Below are 18,108 nucleotides of genomic sequence, written 5' to 3' on the forward strand. Positions count from 1 at the left end.
TTTTTTTTTTAAATACGACTGATGACTGAACAAAAACCATCATTAATTTCTTTGTGGTTATGTTTTGTTTGATGATAATGCTTTTGTGAAATGCTTGACAGTTTAATTTGAATCCCATTAAAATAAAACTAAAAGTGTTTCTCCTGGCCATTCATGTTTTCTTTAAAGAATTGTACCCATCTTACAAATTATGCCTGGGTAATCAAATATGAGCACAACTGTGTTTTCTCATTTACTAAATAAAAGTAGGGCTGTGGATTTCAAAATAAGAGTAAGTAAATAAAAAGAAAGGATTCCGTGTTGAAATAAATTACTTAACTTCAGAATAATTATTTGAAACTAATGAACAAAATACAGATAATGTATTGTTTGTTCATGTTTGGATCATATGGGTAGAAGCAAATTAATGCATTGTAAAAATGCATTATACATCGGTAGAAGGGTTTTCCAGCACTTTGAGGTCAACTTTGGGAGTGCGTATTATACATGGGTGCGCATTATACACAAGAAATTCCGGTAAATATAGGTCGATGATTTGCAAATTATTGTATTCTGTTTTTCTTTATGTTAAGCACAACGTCCCAACTTCATTGGAATTGGGGTTGTATGAAGTCGAATGGCAAAGTACATTGACACTGCTTCTAAATTGGTCAGCATCAGTTGAATCAAGTCCATATGGCTACTGAGATGGGCCAAAATAGTTTACCTCATCTGTTTTTGCAACATACCTCAAATTAATGATGTAAACTAAACTAAAAAAAAAATGATGGTTTTCTGTTTTCTTTTCTCTCTTTATTTTCTGTGTTTTTGTCACTGTTAATCATGAAGGTGCTGCTAAATTGTATGCCTACTGGATTGTGGTAAACTTCAGAGAGGCCTACAACATGTTTGCTGTCAACGGGATCCTCTTTAACCATGAGAGCCCAAGGAGAGGTGAGAGTACACTTGCTCATGCTGTGCTCCCTAAATCACTACCGGTTTGGGGAAATTGTAAAATACAATGTTTACGTTTAAGACAAGTGGGACATAAAACAATTCTGTAATTTTTTCAAAGTGATTCCTTTTTTTCATAAGTAATTTTAATATAATTTTTCTGAATGCAGTTTGCACATACAAACTTGGAAGTACAAGGATCCCACCCGCCTTCTGTACTTATCTTTGCACTACCTGAAAAACAAATAAAAAAACCAAACAAACAAACAAAAAAAAACCATTACTACTCCTCTAATACAATTAAAGCTATAATCTGTGATTTTTGGTGCCTCCTACTGCTGTAATTCAGCATGACGACAAAGCAGTCCTTCGCTTTGATATGATGTCGGCTGTGCCGAGTCCGATTGTCCCCGTCTGCCCTTCTCCCAACCCCTCGTTGTTGGATATACACCAACGTAATGTATAATGGAGCTGTTGAAACCCGCGAGGTAAAACAAAACGGGCGAGAGAAACTGTCAGTAGTTCAGTATCCAGCATGCAAATACGTTCTCTAACCACTGGGGTGTTAACAGTACCTGTCAATGTGGAGACAAACATACATTTCCGGGTTCCCCCTAAACCATTAAAATAATCTACATTAGAAATTAAACATATTGTTGTTTTTTACAATTATAATTAACTATATTTATAATGGACCTGTGGATTAAAAAAAATAACGAAGCATGCGGCCAAAATGTACACGGGCGGGATAGTACGTATGTATAAGCGAGCATCTTTTAAAATACTGTATTGCTCCCACATCCTGATTCTGTAGCAAACCGCTTCTTCCAACTATTTTATGTAGCAAAACGCTTTCTTCCAACTTTTTATGGTTTAATAAATGTGATAAAGTACAACATACTGTTTGTGCATTATCATCGCTGGGTTACTAGCAAGTTAACTTACACACGCACGTGAAAAGAAATGAGATCAACAAAAGCAATAAAAACAGATCAGTAAAGTTGAGAGGAGTGCTGGGTCGTGACCACCCACACCGCGGCTGGCAGTCAACGGCTCCTCGAAGAGGTAGCTGTTGTTCATTTGCGGCAATTTTTATAGTTTTTGTTTACACTGTAATTATTACTATTTTATGCTACAAAAATGCTAAATAATATTTTTAGTGAGCGTTTTACAACAACGCACCAGACATTGCTCAGCAAAATGCCTCATTTCCCTGCTGTTATTTCCTTCTGTGTCATTTTTGGTGCACCACCAACTGGGCCAGCGTGGGAAATGAATCGGGCCTTCACTAAATATATTTAAAACAAATTTAACTTTTGAAGAATACAGCAAGATGTTGGAGGAGTTGATGGGCTTCATCAACATTTTGTCTCTCCTCTAATATTGGCTTTTTTTTTTTTTTTTTTTTTACAAAAAAGGTTCTGGATTTCAGCTTTAAAAAAACACTAATACTTTTCTTATCTAATTTATTTAGAGCATACAGTGCATATGGTAATTGTTTCGTGTGTTTATTAACAGAACACTCCATTGTGCATCAGCAGTGATTGTGCTTGCTTAACAGGATGTAAACTATACCAGTTCCCACACCTATCTTTTCATGGTAACCCATTAGGTTTTACTGGCTAACCTCTGACCTTGGTTGGGTTCGTGGCCAGGGCCTTCATCAGGGGATAAATCATAAACACCTGAGCAGTTGACCTGAACACAGCATTTGGGATGCCGTCATGTGGTATTAATTTTGGGTCACGGTGGCGTGTAAATCAGGTTAAACCAGTCCCGGCAGGCGGCAACCCTCAGGGCACAGAGCACAGAGCACATTAAAAAAGTGACCACAACCACTCATTCGTGTTTTTTTTTTCTTTGTATTGTAAGATAATAGTAATAGGAAGCCAGACTGGCTAATGGTTAGGATATCATATAAATCAATTAATTAAATAATGGTTAATTGTACAAACCCTAATTCCAATGAAGAAGCAGTTGTATTTTGAGAAACGTTCTTAAACTCTTGGACTATGTGCTCATGCATTTGTTCTCGAAGTGGTGAACCTCACCCCATCCTTGCTTGTCAACAACTGATCCTTTCGGATATGCTTATTTCATACCCAATCATGACATTCATCCAATCATGACACTCACATGTTTCCAATTAACCTGCTCATCAAACAGGTGTCTTTTTTTTTTTTTTTTAAGCATTCCTCAACTTTTTTGGAACGTGTTACAGGCATCAAATTCAAAAATTAGAGAATATTTGCAAAAAACACTAAAGTATATCTGTTCGTACATTTAATATCTTGTCAATGAACATTGAAAGCTGTTTATTGTATGAAAACCTTGGGAATTTTTCACACAAATGCTTGGGGTAGAGTAGGTTCACAAACCAATTTATGTCCAACTTGGTAATGCACCGCAAAGTATCGAGTACAAAATGTACGATATAGATAATATAAATGTGTGTAACATTGACTAAAAATACAACATGGAAAATGAAAGTGAATGAATTCAGTGAATATCAGAACTTAATAGGATGGGTGATTTTTTTTTTTTTTTCCTTACTTGGTATGATACCCTTCACAGTTAGACCATCAACTGGAAGCTTTAATGTTCCATCACTTGCCATTTTAACTTCCACTTCAGTCACTTGACCAACTATGTTTATCTAATTGTTTGTACATGATAAACAATGTAAAGTCAACATTTTAGATCATAGGGAACATTAAGGTTGTTTCTATTTTTATTTTTATTCAGATTTAACTATTGCCATTTTGTACTGCTAAAACCCTAGATGTACCTTTTCAGTGTTATGCTTTGTCAGTTGGAAGTACACACAAAATTGTTTCTGAAGAACAGCATGTACGTAACTTTGACTGGGCTTTCTGCCAGTCAAACACATTTCCAGTTACACACACCATGGCATTCCAGAGTTTCAACATGTATTCCAAATACCAAACCTTGACTGAACAATACTATGATTTCAAAACGTTAACACATAGTTCTGAACACAATGTCACCACAGAAGTCAGTTAGTAAACGATAATACAGCCATTTAGACCTGTGCGTAATTTTGACACCAGCGATCTTTGCCAGTGCCCATGTCATGTTACAAGCACCAGTAACAATCCACAGTGCACCACACAACTTCGACATTTTTATCAACAAAGTGAATGTTTTGATCAATGATAGTTAAAAACGTTTGACAGGAGGCCTTTATAATCAGAACCGAATCTAAGTTTAATAATAAGGATTAAAGTATGCGCGTAATCATGACCACATCCTCAACACTGCTGTCACTCGTCAAAATTACCAGCGAGTCAGCAGTGTAGTCAGGAGACAGATAGCATGTTGCCTGTGCACTGGTGATAGAAAACGGTTGAAACTCACCAATCATTTCTTCTTCAACGAATCAAACAAGAAACCATCTAATTCTATACAAACGCTCTTTTTATCATTGCTAGTAACTTGACCGTTTGAAATCGAAGCTTGTAACATTTTGACATCATTTTCTTGAAAACACTTACCAGGTTCTACCGGCCCCTCCATGTTCCCATCAAGCTCAAATGCTGCCGTATGCTAGTCGTATGTTAGCCGAAAATGGTTCTGGGTGATCGATGTCGCAAAATAGTCGACCGTTTTTTGTTATTTTGTCCAAGTCGCTTGAACGAAAATATGACCAACACTTAAAAATGTAAGTCAATATTGTCTCCTACTCCTTCTGAAGCAATTGGGTGATCCTTCTATGATTATTTTTGGAGTTTATTGCATCAATTCCAAATAGCCGTCGTAAAATGGTCGTTGTTTGTTTTCAGTTATGAAATTGAGTGGCCGCTTGCTCGTAACGTGTTTTTGACTGACAAAGTTACGAGCATGATGCCTATTTCTAATAAGTGCCTCCAAGAAATCTTGCCGTGGAATGTCATTAACTTCTGTTGAGTGGTAGACGCAAATGCGTTTGACATGCAAAATAATTGGAGGCGGAAAATTCTTGATACAATATTATTTTATATCTACATGTTGGTACCTGATTACTGACGCTACTGTTGTGTGTTAATATTTGATGCCTTTTAATGTATTTTGCCGTTAATATTTGCTCGTAACATTTCACCACATCCGTGGAATGACCCATATGTATATGTTCATTGATCTGTCTGTTTTTGATCAAAGAGATCCCATCCATCCATCCATTTTCTGAGCCGCTTATCCTCACAAGGGTCGCGGGAGTGCTGGAGCCGATCCCAGCTGTCTTCGGGCAGGGGGCGGGGTACACCCTGAACTGGTTGCCAGCCAATCGCAGGGCACACATAAACAAACAACCATTTGCACTCACATTCACACCTATGGGCAAATTAGAGTCTTCTATTAAACTATCATGCATGTTTTTGGGATGTGGGAGGAAACCGGAGTGCCCGGAGAAAACCCACACAGGCACAGGGAGAACATGCAAACTCCAGACAGGCGGGGCCGGGGATTGAACCCCGGTCCTCAGAACTGTGAGGCAGACAATCTAACCAGTCGTGCACCGTGCGGCCAAAGAGATCCCAGTCACTATAAATTACCCACATCAGCCACATACATGTGCTGGAAGGTCCTTTAGTATTTACTGGTGACTATTGCCGTATTTTGCTTGTCGTCAGTGCTAGTGCAAAAGAGAAAGTGAGAATCCACTGAATGAACACTCCCTGAGTGAAGTGATAGGAGTGTCATTGGCAACAATGTTTTTCACTGATGAAGAATGTTTTGTTTTATCCATGACAATGGTAATCGTAAACCATATACTTGAGGAACCACACCCGATGCGTCTCTCACCTAACCCATCTGACATCTTGTTGGCGATACTGTGTATGCAGTATAAAAGAATTATAAGAAAAAACAATAGCTTGGCCAAAGAAAAAATATATTTGAACTATGGCAGAATTGTGTAGACTTTTATCAGATTAGTGCAGTCGTAGATCAGTTTATAAGAAATTTTGAAAATGTAAAAATGGCAATGGGAGCGATGCTAGTCTGCTTGCTGGCTACAGTCGTGGTGACCTTGAGCAAAGCATTGTCCCCACCACCCCAGCTAAAGTGGTGCAAAACACTTTACGCACCTCTTTCACTGAATCTTTCCTTGCATGCCTTCATATTTGTGATCTGGCTCAATGTGTGGTGTGCAATTTATACTATACTGTAGAGTGTGAGTTGAATTTCCCCTTGAGGGACTATAATTTGCATAGTAAATAAAAACATTAATTTAAAATTAAGAATACACACACACACACACACAAGCACCAAAAGATGCACCGTAATATTTTTTTTCTCTTTGATGGGCACGTTATCGTTATCATTCTCTTGTACACTTTTATATTTACCATATTGTTTTTTTCTCCCTTCTTTCCATGACTTTCTTCGCCTTTCCTCGGCAGTTAGCATTTGTGTAGGCATTCGTATATTGCTTGCCTGTTCTCTAAGCTAACGCTGCTTTTGCTGATAAAGCAAGCAATCCGCGCTATGATGTGGATGGAAGTCCCACAGCTGCGTTGCACAAACAGTGCTGTTGCTTGTATAAGTAGCAAACCATTGTGATGGCATAACATTTAATTACCTCATCCAAAAAATGTATAAACACCATGTTATTCTAAATGCTTGTTTATGTGACAAATGGTGTTATGGAGCTAGAAAACGCAACCTTTTAAAAACAGGTCTCAAAGTACAGGTTTTGTAAAAAATGCTGTCTAAACACTGAAAAGGGCATTTTTAAAAAAAATTTAAATGTTATCATCTGTACATGGAACTCAAACAAATACGCAAAGAACAAAAACTGAAATAATTGAACGTTATTCAAGTAAAATCAACTTTACTTTTGCCAATAATAGCCATGAGGCCCCCTGGTGATATCCATGACATGGACAGCCTGATAGTTTGAGGGGAAAAACTGGAGAGTAAAGATGAGTTGGTTTTCCTGGGACGTTCCGTCTTTCCATAAGAATCCATATGAATCTGTCTTTTGCAGGACATGGGTGAGTGATTAATCCTAGCAGGAATGTGCATCTGGTTTCTCTTACCGTTCTAATGAACTGAAATGACATGTTCAACTAATAAACACCCACTCGCCATTGTTATGCATTGAAAGATTCAGACTGGACAATCTGGAAGAAAAAAATAACCAGATAGAAATCCTGGATGATGCAAACCAAACAAATACGATGGCCATTTCTCAATGACCTCTCAATGATCTTCCTGTTCAATTGCTAGCCAAAACATACATCCTCCACACTGACCCTAAAGAGAGGGATTAGTATTAGTAGGCTGTAAAATAGATGAATAATACAAATAAAAGTTTCAAAATATTTAAAATAATTATTAGCTGAAAAACTCACCTATTCATGGTTTTTATGCTCTTTCTGAAACGCCATAAGATGCCGAGATGCTGCGAAAGCCCAGTCTATACAGGAAAGTACGACATTAATTGGTCTCAAGGAAGTATGTTGACGTGATACATCTTGACTGCTTGACAAGCTTTGTATGTCAGGGATGATCTCATAGTTGCCTGGCTTAGTGGACGTTGGGAATAGTCTTCGCCGCATGTGCATGTACAAGCGCACTACAGTTTAATTTTTTGTCAAAATCAAACAATTTGTAAACCATTTGTTTTTAAGGGCAATGCTGTAAGAAGAGTTTGAAATTGTATTAAAGTGTTTTGGGATCATAGTCTGTGGTATATTTGTGGTTTAAACTATTAATATAGGCAGTTTTAAAAAAATATATATATAATAAGTGGGGGTGTCAATTAGTCAAATTGTTTGTATAGTTGCTGTAGGTCTCAGTGCCTGTTCCCCGTGAATAGCTAGATGACTGTAATGTTAGGAGGGACGACCAGTTATCGTTGACTTATTATATAACTGCAAAAGTCAATGCTGCTTTTAACGCACACACAAAGCTGCTCAATGTCCACAAGCTTTGGCTTCCTCTTTTTACTTTCATTGAGGTTGATCCCAAAAGGTCAGATTTCATGAAAGTGTAAAGACGGAACTCAATACAGGACTCATTCTTTTTTTAGTTGACGGATTGCTCAATCAAAACTAAAAGATGGGCGAGTACCTTTACTAAGTATCAGGCCGATACCGGCCTTATTTCAAGGTATCGGGTACTTGTGAATGCTGCTCATATCAGTCACTGATACTTACTTCAGACCAAAAAAATCTGACATCGAGTAAGTCGCCCTCACCAGTAGTTGGCGCTACAATGCGGCAGTTTGACACATCGGCGAATCATCATGTCCTTCAGAAAGAAAGAAAACGCTTTGTCATGTAATTGTGTTAATTGAAATTTTATATGTCAAAAGTAATAGTGGTATCGGTGAGTACTCAAGAGTGAATACTTACTGGTTTGGGTCTGAAAAAAAAAAGTGGTATCAAACATCCCTAATTAAAACCATGCGATGACCTTATTGCCAGATCCCAAATACCGTAGGTCGAACTGATAAATGATCTTCCACTCCTCCACGTACCTTGCCTACCTTTCAGGCGTGTGTCAAGATCTGAACAGTTTCTGTCTTCTCTCATCTCTGTTGTGTTGTCAGCATCCATTTGTTGTGGCAACCCAGATTCTTGTTGTCAACAGTATAAAGCTGCTCAGAGCAATGATGGCACTCTGTTCGGCTCCAGGCTTCTTTTTGGCCACATCACAGGTCTACATAAAAACAAGAACCCAAAGTACCTTCTGTAACATTATTTTCAGTTTTGTAATATATTAGTCACTGGTTCAACAGAATATTTCGGTATTGATAATATATCATCATATCCCTCACATTTTATCTCGTTCACTCTGTGTGGAGATGTTTGTGCTTCAGTCTTCCTTGCACACCTTCTTGGACTTTGGGGTGGAAAAAAAAAAAATTGTTCAGCAATTTTATTGCATTATATACAGTGGAAAAAGACCAATTTTGTCTGTCTTGAACGCTTGAACACCATTCTAATCCTCCCTCAGATGTTTATTTTTTCCCTCACAGTCTGCCCCATTTATGGGTGTGACTTGACGTTGTGTTGGAGAAACTAAGCACACAAGCTTTCTTAGATATGAAGAAAAGTCTTTCATCATCCAAGTTTCAGATATCTGCAAGAATTGAGCAATGCTCGTGATAGAAACTGACAGGGTGTAATCTTGATGAGCTGGATTTTTGCCAACATTCTAAAATGAAAACTCTTCCCGATACAACGCTATGCCTTGGTAACATATTCTTAGGTAAACAGGGCAAGACCAGTAGACCAAAACCTTGAACTTTCCGAGGAGAGATGTTCATAATTGACAATAAAGTATTTTATTCCCATTGAGTAATTTATTTAAAAAAAAAAAAAAAAAAAGAAAGATTTTTACAGGATAAATAACATTTGAGACGACGTACTGGTATTATTACAAATACTGTATAAAGCCATCACGTCTGTTTTTTTCTGCTATTTTCTGCCTGTTCAAACAAGCACACTATAGGAATGAGCTCAGCTATGAAATATCTGAAAAATACTTGGAATGAGCTGTGTGTTAATCTTAAATATGTGAGACAAGTGAGTGATTGACAAGAACGTTGTCGTCTTTAAGGCGTACTTTTTTGGGAATAATGAAAAACTAATGCCAGGTTTAAAGGGGGAAAAGTGATAACCTTAGAAATAACTGCATTTTCTATTTTTACAGTTCAATGTACTGACAGTTTGTTGTCTATGACAAAATAACTGCCCATTGCATTTCCTCAGTAGACATAATCTCATTTTAAATCGAAAGACAACAATTTACCTCCTGTAAATGTGTGAGTCTGGTATTTTGCAAGCTAGAACTAGAGCTAGAAGCATGAATGCCATGATGTCCTTGTTGCGGATTGATATTCACCTATGCCCTCCTTTTGTGTTGCTTCAGCCCAGCTGTGCCAGTCAAGCCAATATGTTACGTTTTTCCTGTCACTTCTGCTGGCCAAAAAACAGGGGGTGGGTGTGGGGGGTGAGAAATGACGTGGAAGAGCAAGAAAAAACAAGTGTCAGTTTCTGGCATGGCTTTTGGTGTCTGCTCACATTTCATGGGCCATAGATTTATTGGACTTTCTGCCAGCTGTAGGCAAGGTGAAATGGCCACTTCTGCCCCATGTGAGCTCATAACCTCCTACAAGCATCCCTCCCCCCCTCACCAGGCCTCATCCTGGCTGTCCTGAGTGCTGTTGCCAGTAAAGGAAACAGACTAACACTGCTGCCAGCAACAGAGCAGGCTTTGTCAACCAGGCAGGCCAGTATATTCAGTTAAAGCTCTGGTCTATGCTGCACTAATTAGAGAAGGGAGGGAGTAGAAAAAATAAAATTTAAAACAACATATTTTTTTCTTATTTTTTTAATAGGAAAAATAGCTCTCACACTGTATAAAAAAACACACAGGAACATCCATCCATCCATTTTCTGTACCACTTATCCTCACAAGGGTTGTGGGTGAGCTGGAGCTTATCCCAGCTATCTTCGGGCGAGAGGTGGGGTACACCCTGAACTGGTTGCCAGCCAATCGCAGGATACATAGAAACAGACAACTATTCGCACCTACGAGCAATTTAGAGTCTTCAATCAACCTACCACACATGTTTTTGGGATGTGGGAGGAAACCGGAGTGCCCGGACAAAACCCACGCATGCACCGGGAGAACAAGCAAACTCCACACAGGTGAGGCTGGGATTTGAACCCTGGTCCTCAGAACTGTGAGGCAGATGTGCTAACCAGTCGCTCACCGTGCTGCCGCACACAGTAACAACATAATTAAATAGAAAGTAACGAATTAAACAGGTTGTTCTTCATGATTTCTTGCTTTAATTCAGTTGACATACTCCTTCTGGCAGTATATTACAAGATTTTTATAACTGAGTGACTCTGTAAGATGCAGTATTATGAGTTGTTTTTCGTAGACGAGAAAGAAGATACAGTGTGCTTGTGAGTATTGTGATGCTGCCACGTTTGTGTCCAAATATCCTCTGCCTAAACCGGTGGTTCCCAACCTTTCTCATCTTGTATACCCCCTGAACAATTTTGTCATGACACGAGTACCCCCTCACCCATACGTTTTGATGATTCTTTAAAAGTATAACTGAACACAACTGATTATTGAATGAAAATAATTGTATTTCATCTCCTTAATTTGAACATTTAATTATCATGCATTGTCTTTTTAATGCAAATTAAAAATAAAATTAAATATGTTGCCTTGAAAATAAGTAATGTAAATAATAAAATATGAAACAAAAATAAATAATAAACCTGCCTTTGTTATATAAATCAGTTATAACATTTAACGCATGTTATATGATTCCTCTCCTGAATACAGAGCAACTGGATGTTTTAACCATTTATCCATATTTGCCTCTATGCGACTGTTTTGTTTTGGGAAGGCTGCGCCACAGGTTATTGTCTTACCGGATAAACTACTTGTCGCATACACATACCATTTTGTTGACAGGCATTTGAAATGACTGAAAATTTTTACTTATCATCTTGTAAATAAATTATTAAATGTTACCACCCAGGGTTGGGAGGGTTACCTGTAAAAAATGTAGTTAGTAAAGTGATCCAAGTGCGATGAGCTCTGCCCTGCAGTTCCTTTGTTGGAGCTTGGGTGGCGCTTTGCGCCCCTCTCTCCCTCCCTCTCTCTCACTCTCTCTCTCGCACTTCCCTGTAATCAGCACTACCTCGGCCGCGCACCTTTTGTCAATCAGCCTTCATCATCTCCTGCATTTAAGCCGGCCAGATCCAAGACTCCACTGCCAGAGTATTAACGTTCACCCGTGGTACAACAGCTCTCAATTTACCCATAAGCTACGCCAGTCCTCGCAGTATTTCAGACCTCCATGTTCTTCCTTGTCATCAGTGCTCCTTCCGTGTTCCCCACCTTGCTAACCTCTTCTACCACACCACCTAGCCATCCATCTACTCACGTCACCACCTGTCGCGCGCTCGCTGTCTCGACGACCCGCCAGTATTTCTCAAGGATCCACCTCCTACTCCCTTCACAATAAAACATTCTCCGCACACTTCTTCAGCCTCCGCCTGCTTCTGCGTCCAGTTAAAATTAATACCATCGCTTTGTGACATAATACTCTGGCCTCCATGGACCCAGCAACCACAGAGGCTCTTAGACAAGCACTCACCTTCCATGGCACCCATATAGGAAGACAGGATAAAACTCTCCAAGAGGTCATGGAATCATTTCACTCTCTCACACAACTAGTCTGCCTCCTTTCTTCCAAAATGCAGTTCAACCATCCTCCCATAAGTACTCCTTCCGAGCCCGCAGCCTCCGATCCATCCCGCCTCCCGCACAAAGAGCCTCATGTTCCTCCGCCCGAGCCCTACTCTGGGGACTTAGGTGCATGTAGCCAATTCCTCCTAAATTGCTCCCTAGTTTTCAATTTACAACCGTTAAGCGACCCCACCGAACAATCCAAAGTCGCTTTTGTCACTAACCCCTACACGGAAAAGCAGCTCAGTGGGCAACCGCGTTATGGCATAACTCTTCACTGCTACTCGCGTCATTTAACTCCTTTTCCGCTGAACTAAACAAAGTCTTTGATCACCCCGTTCAGGGCAGGGAAACCACTCGCCGCCTCCTTATGCTCACTCAAGGCGTTCGTTCCGTTGGCTCTTATTCAGTGGAATTCAGAATACTTGCGGGTGAATGTGGGTGGGATGATGCCACGCTAAGGGGTATTTTTCTAAACGGTCTTTCGGAGCAGCTGAAGGACGACCTCGCTGCCCGGGACAAGCCCTCCTCACTCGAAGATCTAATTTCGCTATCCATCCGCCTTGACAACCGCTTACGGTAAAGAGCACGAGAGAGGGGGCTTTAGAGCGCGTAAAATTATTTCCTCCGTGGGCACTGCGCCGTCAGCACCTCATCCGTCTTCTGAACCTCCGACCGCCTCTTCGTCACCCCCCACTGCACCAGATGAGCCCATGGAATTTGGTAACACGAGATTAGACGGAACGTCAGCGCGTTGTATCCAGCGACTGTGTATTTATTGCGGAAAATCTGCCATTTCATTTCCACATGCCCCTTGAGACCAAAAGACAAGGCTCAACACAACCCGAGAGCGCCGTGGTGAACCAAACTAGCACTTCCCCCAGCTCTCCTCCCGTATGACTGTTCCCGCATGTGTTCTTGGTCCCGTGCACAACACACCCCGTTAGGGCCCTCATTGACTCCGGCACAGATGACAATTTCATTCACGAAGGATTGGCACGTCAACTCCAAGTCCCTCTCAAACTACTCCAATCACCGAAGAAAGTCACACCCCTGGATGGGCGAGTCACCTCCCCTGTCACCCACTAAACAGTTCCGTTTACCCTGTTAATCTCTGGAAATCACTGTGAGGACATCCCGCAATTTGTCATCCCTTCCCCTGAGACCCCATTAGTCCTCGGAATTCCCTGGCTCAAGAAGCATAACCCCGCCATAGACTGGACTCACCTATCTATCACCGGGTGGAGGCCTCACTGCCATTCGCACTGCATGCTTTCTGCCATGCCGCCTTCCAGCAAACCTCCACCACCTGCCACACCAGTCGACCTCTCCTGGGTGCCTGAAGAATATCATAATCTCTCCCCTGTTTTCAGTAAGGACCTGGCCATTTCACTACCTCCCCACCGCCCTTATTGCTGCGCAATCAATCTTCTGCCGGCAGCCCCTCTTCCCTCCAGCCGTCTCTTCAACCTTTCCCGCCCTGAGAAAAAGACTATGGAGGACTATATCCATGACTATATCCATGACTCTCTGGCTTCTGGACTCTTTCGGCCTTCCTCTTTTCCAGTAGTTGAGAAGAGCGATACCACTCTCCGCCCCCGCATTGATTACTGTGGACACTGTTAAAATCAAATCCCCACTACCTCTCATTGGCCCCTCATTTGAACCCCTCTGTGACGCCTATATATTCACCAAATTTGACCTACCCAATGCCGACTATCTCATCCATATCAGAGGCGAGGATGAATGGAAAAAAAAATGGCTTTCATACGCCTCTCGGACACTTCGAATACCTGGTCATGCCATTCGGATTAACCAACCCCCCTGCTGTCTTCCAAACCTTCATTAATGACGTCCTCTGATATGCTGAACCGGTTTGTTGTTGTTTAGTTTGACGACATCCTCATTTTCTCCCGCACCATCCAATTCGTATAACAGCAGTTTTGGTGGCCTAGCGTGGTGAAAGACACCTGGGAGTTCGTCCATGCCTGCTCCGTTTGTGCCCAAGTGAAGACTTCACATCTGCCCCCAGCTGGTCTGCTGCGCCCCTTACCTATGCCAAACTGCCCTTGGTCCCATAATGCCTTGAAATCGTTACCGGCCTATCCCCCTCTGAAGGTAACTATCATTTTTACTATTATCAATCGATTTTCCAATTACGCCCATTACATACCCCTCCCCAAGCTACCCTCTGCCTTTGAGACTGCTGACCTCCTTGTCAATCATGTCTTCAAACTCCACGGAATCCCCATCGACATCGTCTCGGACCGAGGTCCTCAGTTCTCCTCCCTTGTTTGGAAGGAGTTCTGTAAAGCGGTGGGCGCAGCAGCCAACTTGTCTTCCGGATACCATCCACAGACCAGCGGGCAGACGGAGCGGGCAAACCAGTCCCTGGAGTCGGCCCTTTGCTGCGTTGCCGCACGCAGCCCCACCTCCTGGAGCTCATTCTTCCCATAAATAGAATACGCCCACAACTCCCTCACCAGCTCCGCCACTGGTAGGTCTCCGTTCATGGCCTGCTACGGTTTCCAACCTCCATTATTTAGGGAACATGAGCATGCGGTGGCGGTTCCCGCGGTAAGGGGTCACCTAAAAAGGATCCAGTCCATTTAGAAGGACGTCAAGGCGGCCTTAATTTGGTCCGCGGAGAGAAATAAACGGCTCGCGGACCTTCGTCGCTCCCCTACGCCTGAGTATATTGTGGGTCAGACTGTTTGGTTTTCCTTCCGTGACCTCCACTCCAGACGGAATCCCGCAAACGCACTCCCGCTTTATTGGTCCGTTCCCGATCACTAAAATTATCAATCCCACGTCACTTCAACTAAAACTTCCGCAATCTCTTAATGTTCATTTGACGTTCCATGTGTCACTACTAAAGCCTGTCTCCACCTGCGCTCTTAGCCCTCCGGGCGTACCGCCTCCTCCCCCCCACGTTATAGATGACCATCCGGCCTTTACAGTGTCGCGCATCGTTGATGTGAGGCCCAGGGGCAGGGGTTACCAGTTCCTGGTGGACTGAGAGGGGTATGGTCCAGAGGAACACTCCTGGATCTCCCGCAGCTGATTCTTGACGACTCCTTGATTTCTGACTTTTACACGGCTCACCCTGGGAAGCCGGGCAGGACGCCAGGAGGTGTCCGTTGAGAGGGGGGTGCTGTCATGAGCTGGGCCCTCCAGTTCTTTTGTTGGAGATTGGGTGGCGCTTTGCACCCCTCTCGCCCTCTCTCTCTCTCTCGCTCTCTTCCCAGTAATCAGCACAACCTCGGCCGCGCACCTGTTGTCAATCAACCTTCATCATCACCTGTATTTAAGCGTGCCAGATCCAAGACTCCACTGCCAGATTATTAACCTTCACCCGTGGTACAAATGCTTTCAATTTACACATAAGATGCGCCAGTCCTTGCAATATTTCTGACCTCCACGTTCTTCCTTGTCCTCAGTGCTCCTTCCATGTTCCCTGCCTTTTTGACCTCTTTTACTATGGTCTTTTACTAGGTTTACTATGCTGGCCTCGAAATGCAAAACAATATAACAAATTGTAAAACACTTTTACCTTTTAGAAAACAAATTAACAAAAACCAAAACACTTTTACATTTCAGAAAACACATTAACAAAAGCAGAAACTAGTACGGGGAAATTAGACCTGCTTCTGGCGTTTACGCCACAGCTCAAGTAGGGTTTCAACCAAAATGTAGGTGGGTGACGATCTCTTAAAAAAACATCCAAAAAAAAGCCTAAATAAGTCTTGTTGGGGGGAATTATTTTGCAGACAATGATTTTTAACTCCAGAACTATGGAATAACTGCCAATGTTCACTGCATTAGAGGGCTCCTTTCAGGTCGAACACAAATCAGTACAGGGATGCTGGTCAAACTCAGATTTGTTTGGCATTCCATATATTTAAACCCATATAAAATAACAGACATGGAATTAATTTGTTTCAGTTTAAAATATTGCCATCATAGGGCTCTACACTAACTTTTGCATTTGTAGTAGTTTACTTTTTACTTTTTCAGTTGGTCGCATCAGCATGTGATTTGGTCGCACCATTTTTTGAGGCGATACAGCATGACCATGGCGTACCATAGTTTTGTACGAAGTAAAGATTGACAGTGACTCGAGATATTATATTTTCAAAATGTGTTACTGTGAAGCAAGAAGTGTGTCCACAACAAGCAGTAACAGACAAAACAGGTCAATTAAAATTTTAAAAAACAAAAAAACAAAGACTTGACTTTTAATTGATCATTGTTCGACTCAGAGGGGCCAGTTCTTATAGTGAGGGCTCCTAACCCTCATCCTCTGGAAAAATCACTTAATTTTGGGCATTACTACAACCATTATTGACATACATTTAAAAAAAGATTGCATAAGTTTACCACCACCATATAAAAGTATCGATAATGATTATTCACACTATTTTACAAATTATTTACCCGCCAAACAAACCAATCAGTCCATCCATCCATCCATTTCCATCATGCTTATCCTCACTAGGGTCGCGGGCATGTTGAATCCAATCCCAGCTGACTCTGGGCGTGAGGCGGGGTACACCCATTGCTGGTCACCAGCCAATCGCAGGGCACATACAGTATAGACAAACAAACATTCACACTCACATTCACACCTAAAGGCAATTTAGAGTTTTCAATTAACCTACCATGCATGCTTTTGGGATGTGGGAACAAACCGGAGTACCCAGAGAAAACCCACGCAGGTACGGGAGAAGATGCAAACTCCACACAGGCGAGGCCAGATTTGAGCCTGGGTCCTCAGAACTGTGTCTTAGATGTGTTAATCAGTCGGTCGCCGTGCCGCCCTAACAAAACAAACCAATTTACTTATTTAATATCCTAGTCCCAAACAGAACATTAGTACTGCAGTCATTGCACTTTATTTTAACGATAGCTTGTTTTCCCCTCCTGAAAGCCGTCACCTTATCGTGGTGGAGGGGTTGGTGTGTCCCAATGGTTGGTGTGTCCCAATGATCCTAGGAGCTAAGTTGTCTGGGGCTTCACGCCCCTGGTAGGGTCACCCATGGCAAAGGTGAGGGACCAGACAAAGCACGGCTCAAAGACTCCTATGATGAAAAATATAAGTGGATCAAGGTTTTCCTTGCCCGGATGCGGGTCACTGGGGCCCCCTCTGGAGCCAGGCCTGGAGGTGGGGCTCGAAGGCGAGCGCCTGGTGGCCGGGCCCGCACCCTGTTACCGAAAGGGTAACGTGAGCCCCCCTTCCCCTGGGCTCATCACCTGTGAAAGGAGCTATAGGGTTCGGGTGCAGTATGAGCTTGGCAGTGGCCGAAGGCAGGGACCTTGGCGATCCGATCCCCGGCGACTGAAGCTGGCTCTAGGGACGTGGAATGTCACCTCTCTGGCAGGGAAGGAGCCCGAGCTGGTGTGTGAGGTCGAGAAGTTCTGAATAGATGTAGTCGGACTCACCTCCACACACAGCTTGGGCTCTGGTACCAGTCCTGTCGAGAGGGGTTGGACTCTCTTCCACTCTGGAGTTTCCCACGGTGAGAGGCGCTGAGCAGGTGTGGGTGTGTATATATATATATATATATATATATATATTGCCCCCCCGCCTCGGCGCCTGTACGTTGGGGTTCACCCCGGTGCACGAGAGGGTAGCCTCCCTCTGCCTTCGGGTAGGGGGACGGGTCCTGACTGTTGTTTGTGCCTATCCACCAAACAGTAGTTCAGAGTACCCACCCTTTTTGGAGTCCTTGGAGGGGGTGCTGGAGAGCGCTCCCGCTGGAGACTCCATCGTTTTGCTGGGGGACTTCAATGCTTACGTGGGCAATGACAGTGAGACCTGAAAGGGCGTGATTGGGAGGAACAGCCCCCCGATCAAAACTCGAGTGGTCTGTTATTGGACTTCTGTGCTCATCACGGATTGTCCATAAAGAACACCATGTTCAAGCATAAGGGTGTCCAAACTTG

General features: G+C 42.4%; 1 protein-coding gene and 1 long non-coding RNA gene across 3 annotated transcripts in view; one reads left to right on the forward strand and one right to left on the reverse strand.

Moving 5' to 3' along the window:
• gmds (GDP-mannose 4,6-dehydratase) overlaps window positions 1-18,108 on the forward strand; it is a 269,412-nt gene that overhangs the window by 65,234 nt on the left and 186,070 nt on the right. For both annotated transcript variants that reach the window (XM_061684765.1, XM_061684766.1), the window contains one exon: window positions 829-933. In XM_061684765.1, coding sequence (XP_061540749.1) covers window positions 829-933 — 105 coding nt within the window. The remainder of the gene's footprint in view (window positions 1-828; window positions 934-18,108) is intronic.
• LOC133406456 (uncharacterized) lies at window positions 6,467-8,584 on the reverse strand. The gene is made up of 4 exons (XR_009769054.1): window positions 8,426-8,584; window positions 8,135-8,187; window positions 7,287-7,351; window positions 6,467-7,188 (listed from the first exon to the last, which is right to left on the reverse strand). It is a non-coding gene; the product is annotated as an uncharacterized LOC133406456 (long non-coding RNA).

Source organism: Phycodurus eques, chromosome 8, assembly GCF_024500275.1.
Source record: "Phycodurus eques isolate BA_2022a chromosome 8, UOR_Pequ_1.1, whole genome shotgun sequence".
Taxonomy (NCBI): domain Eukaryota; kingdom Metazoa; phylum Chordata; class Actinopteri; order Syngnathiformes; family Syngnathidae; genus Phycodurus; species Phycodurus eques.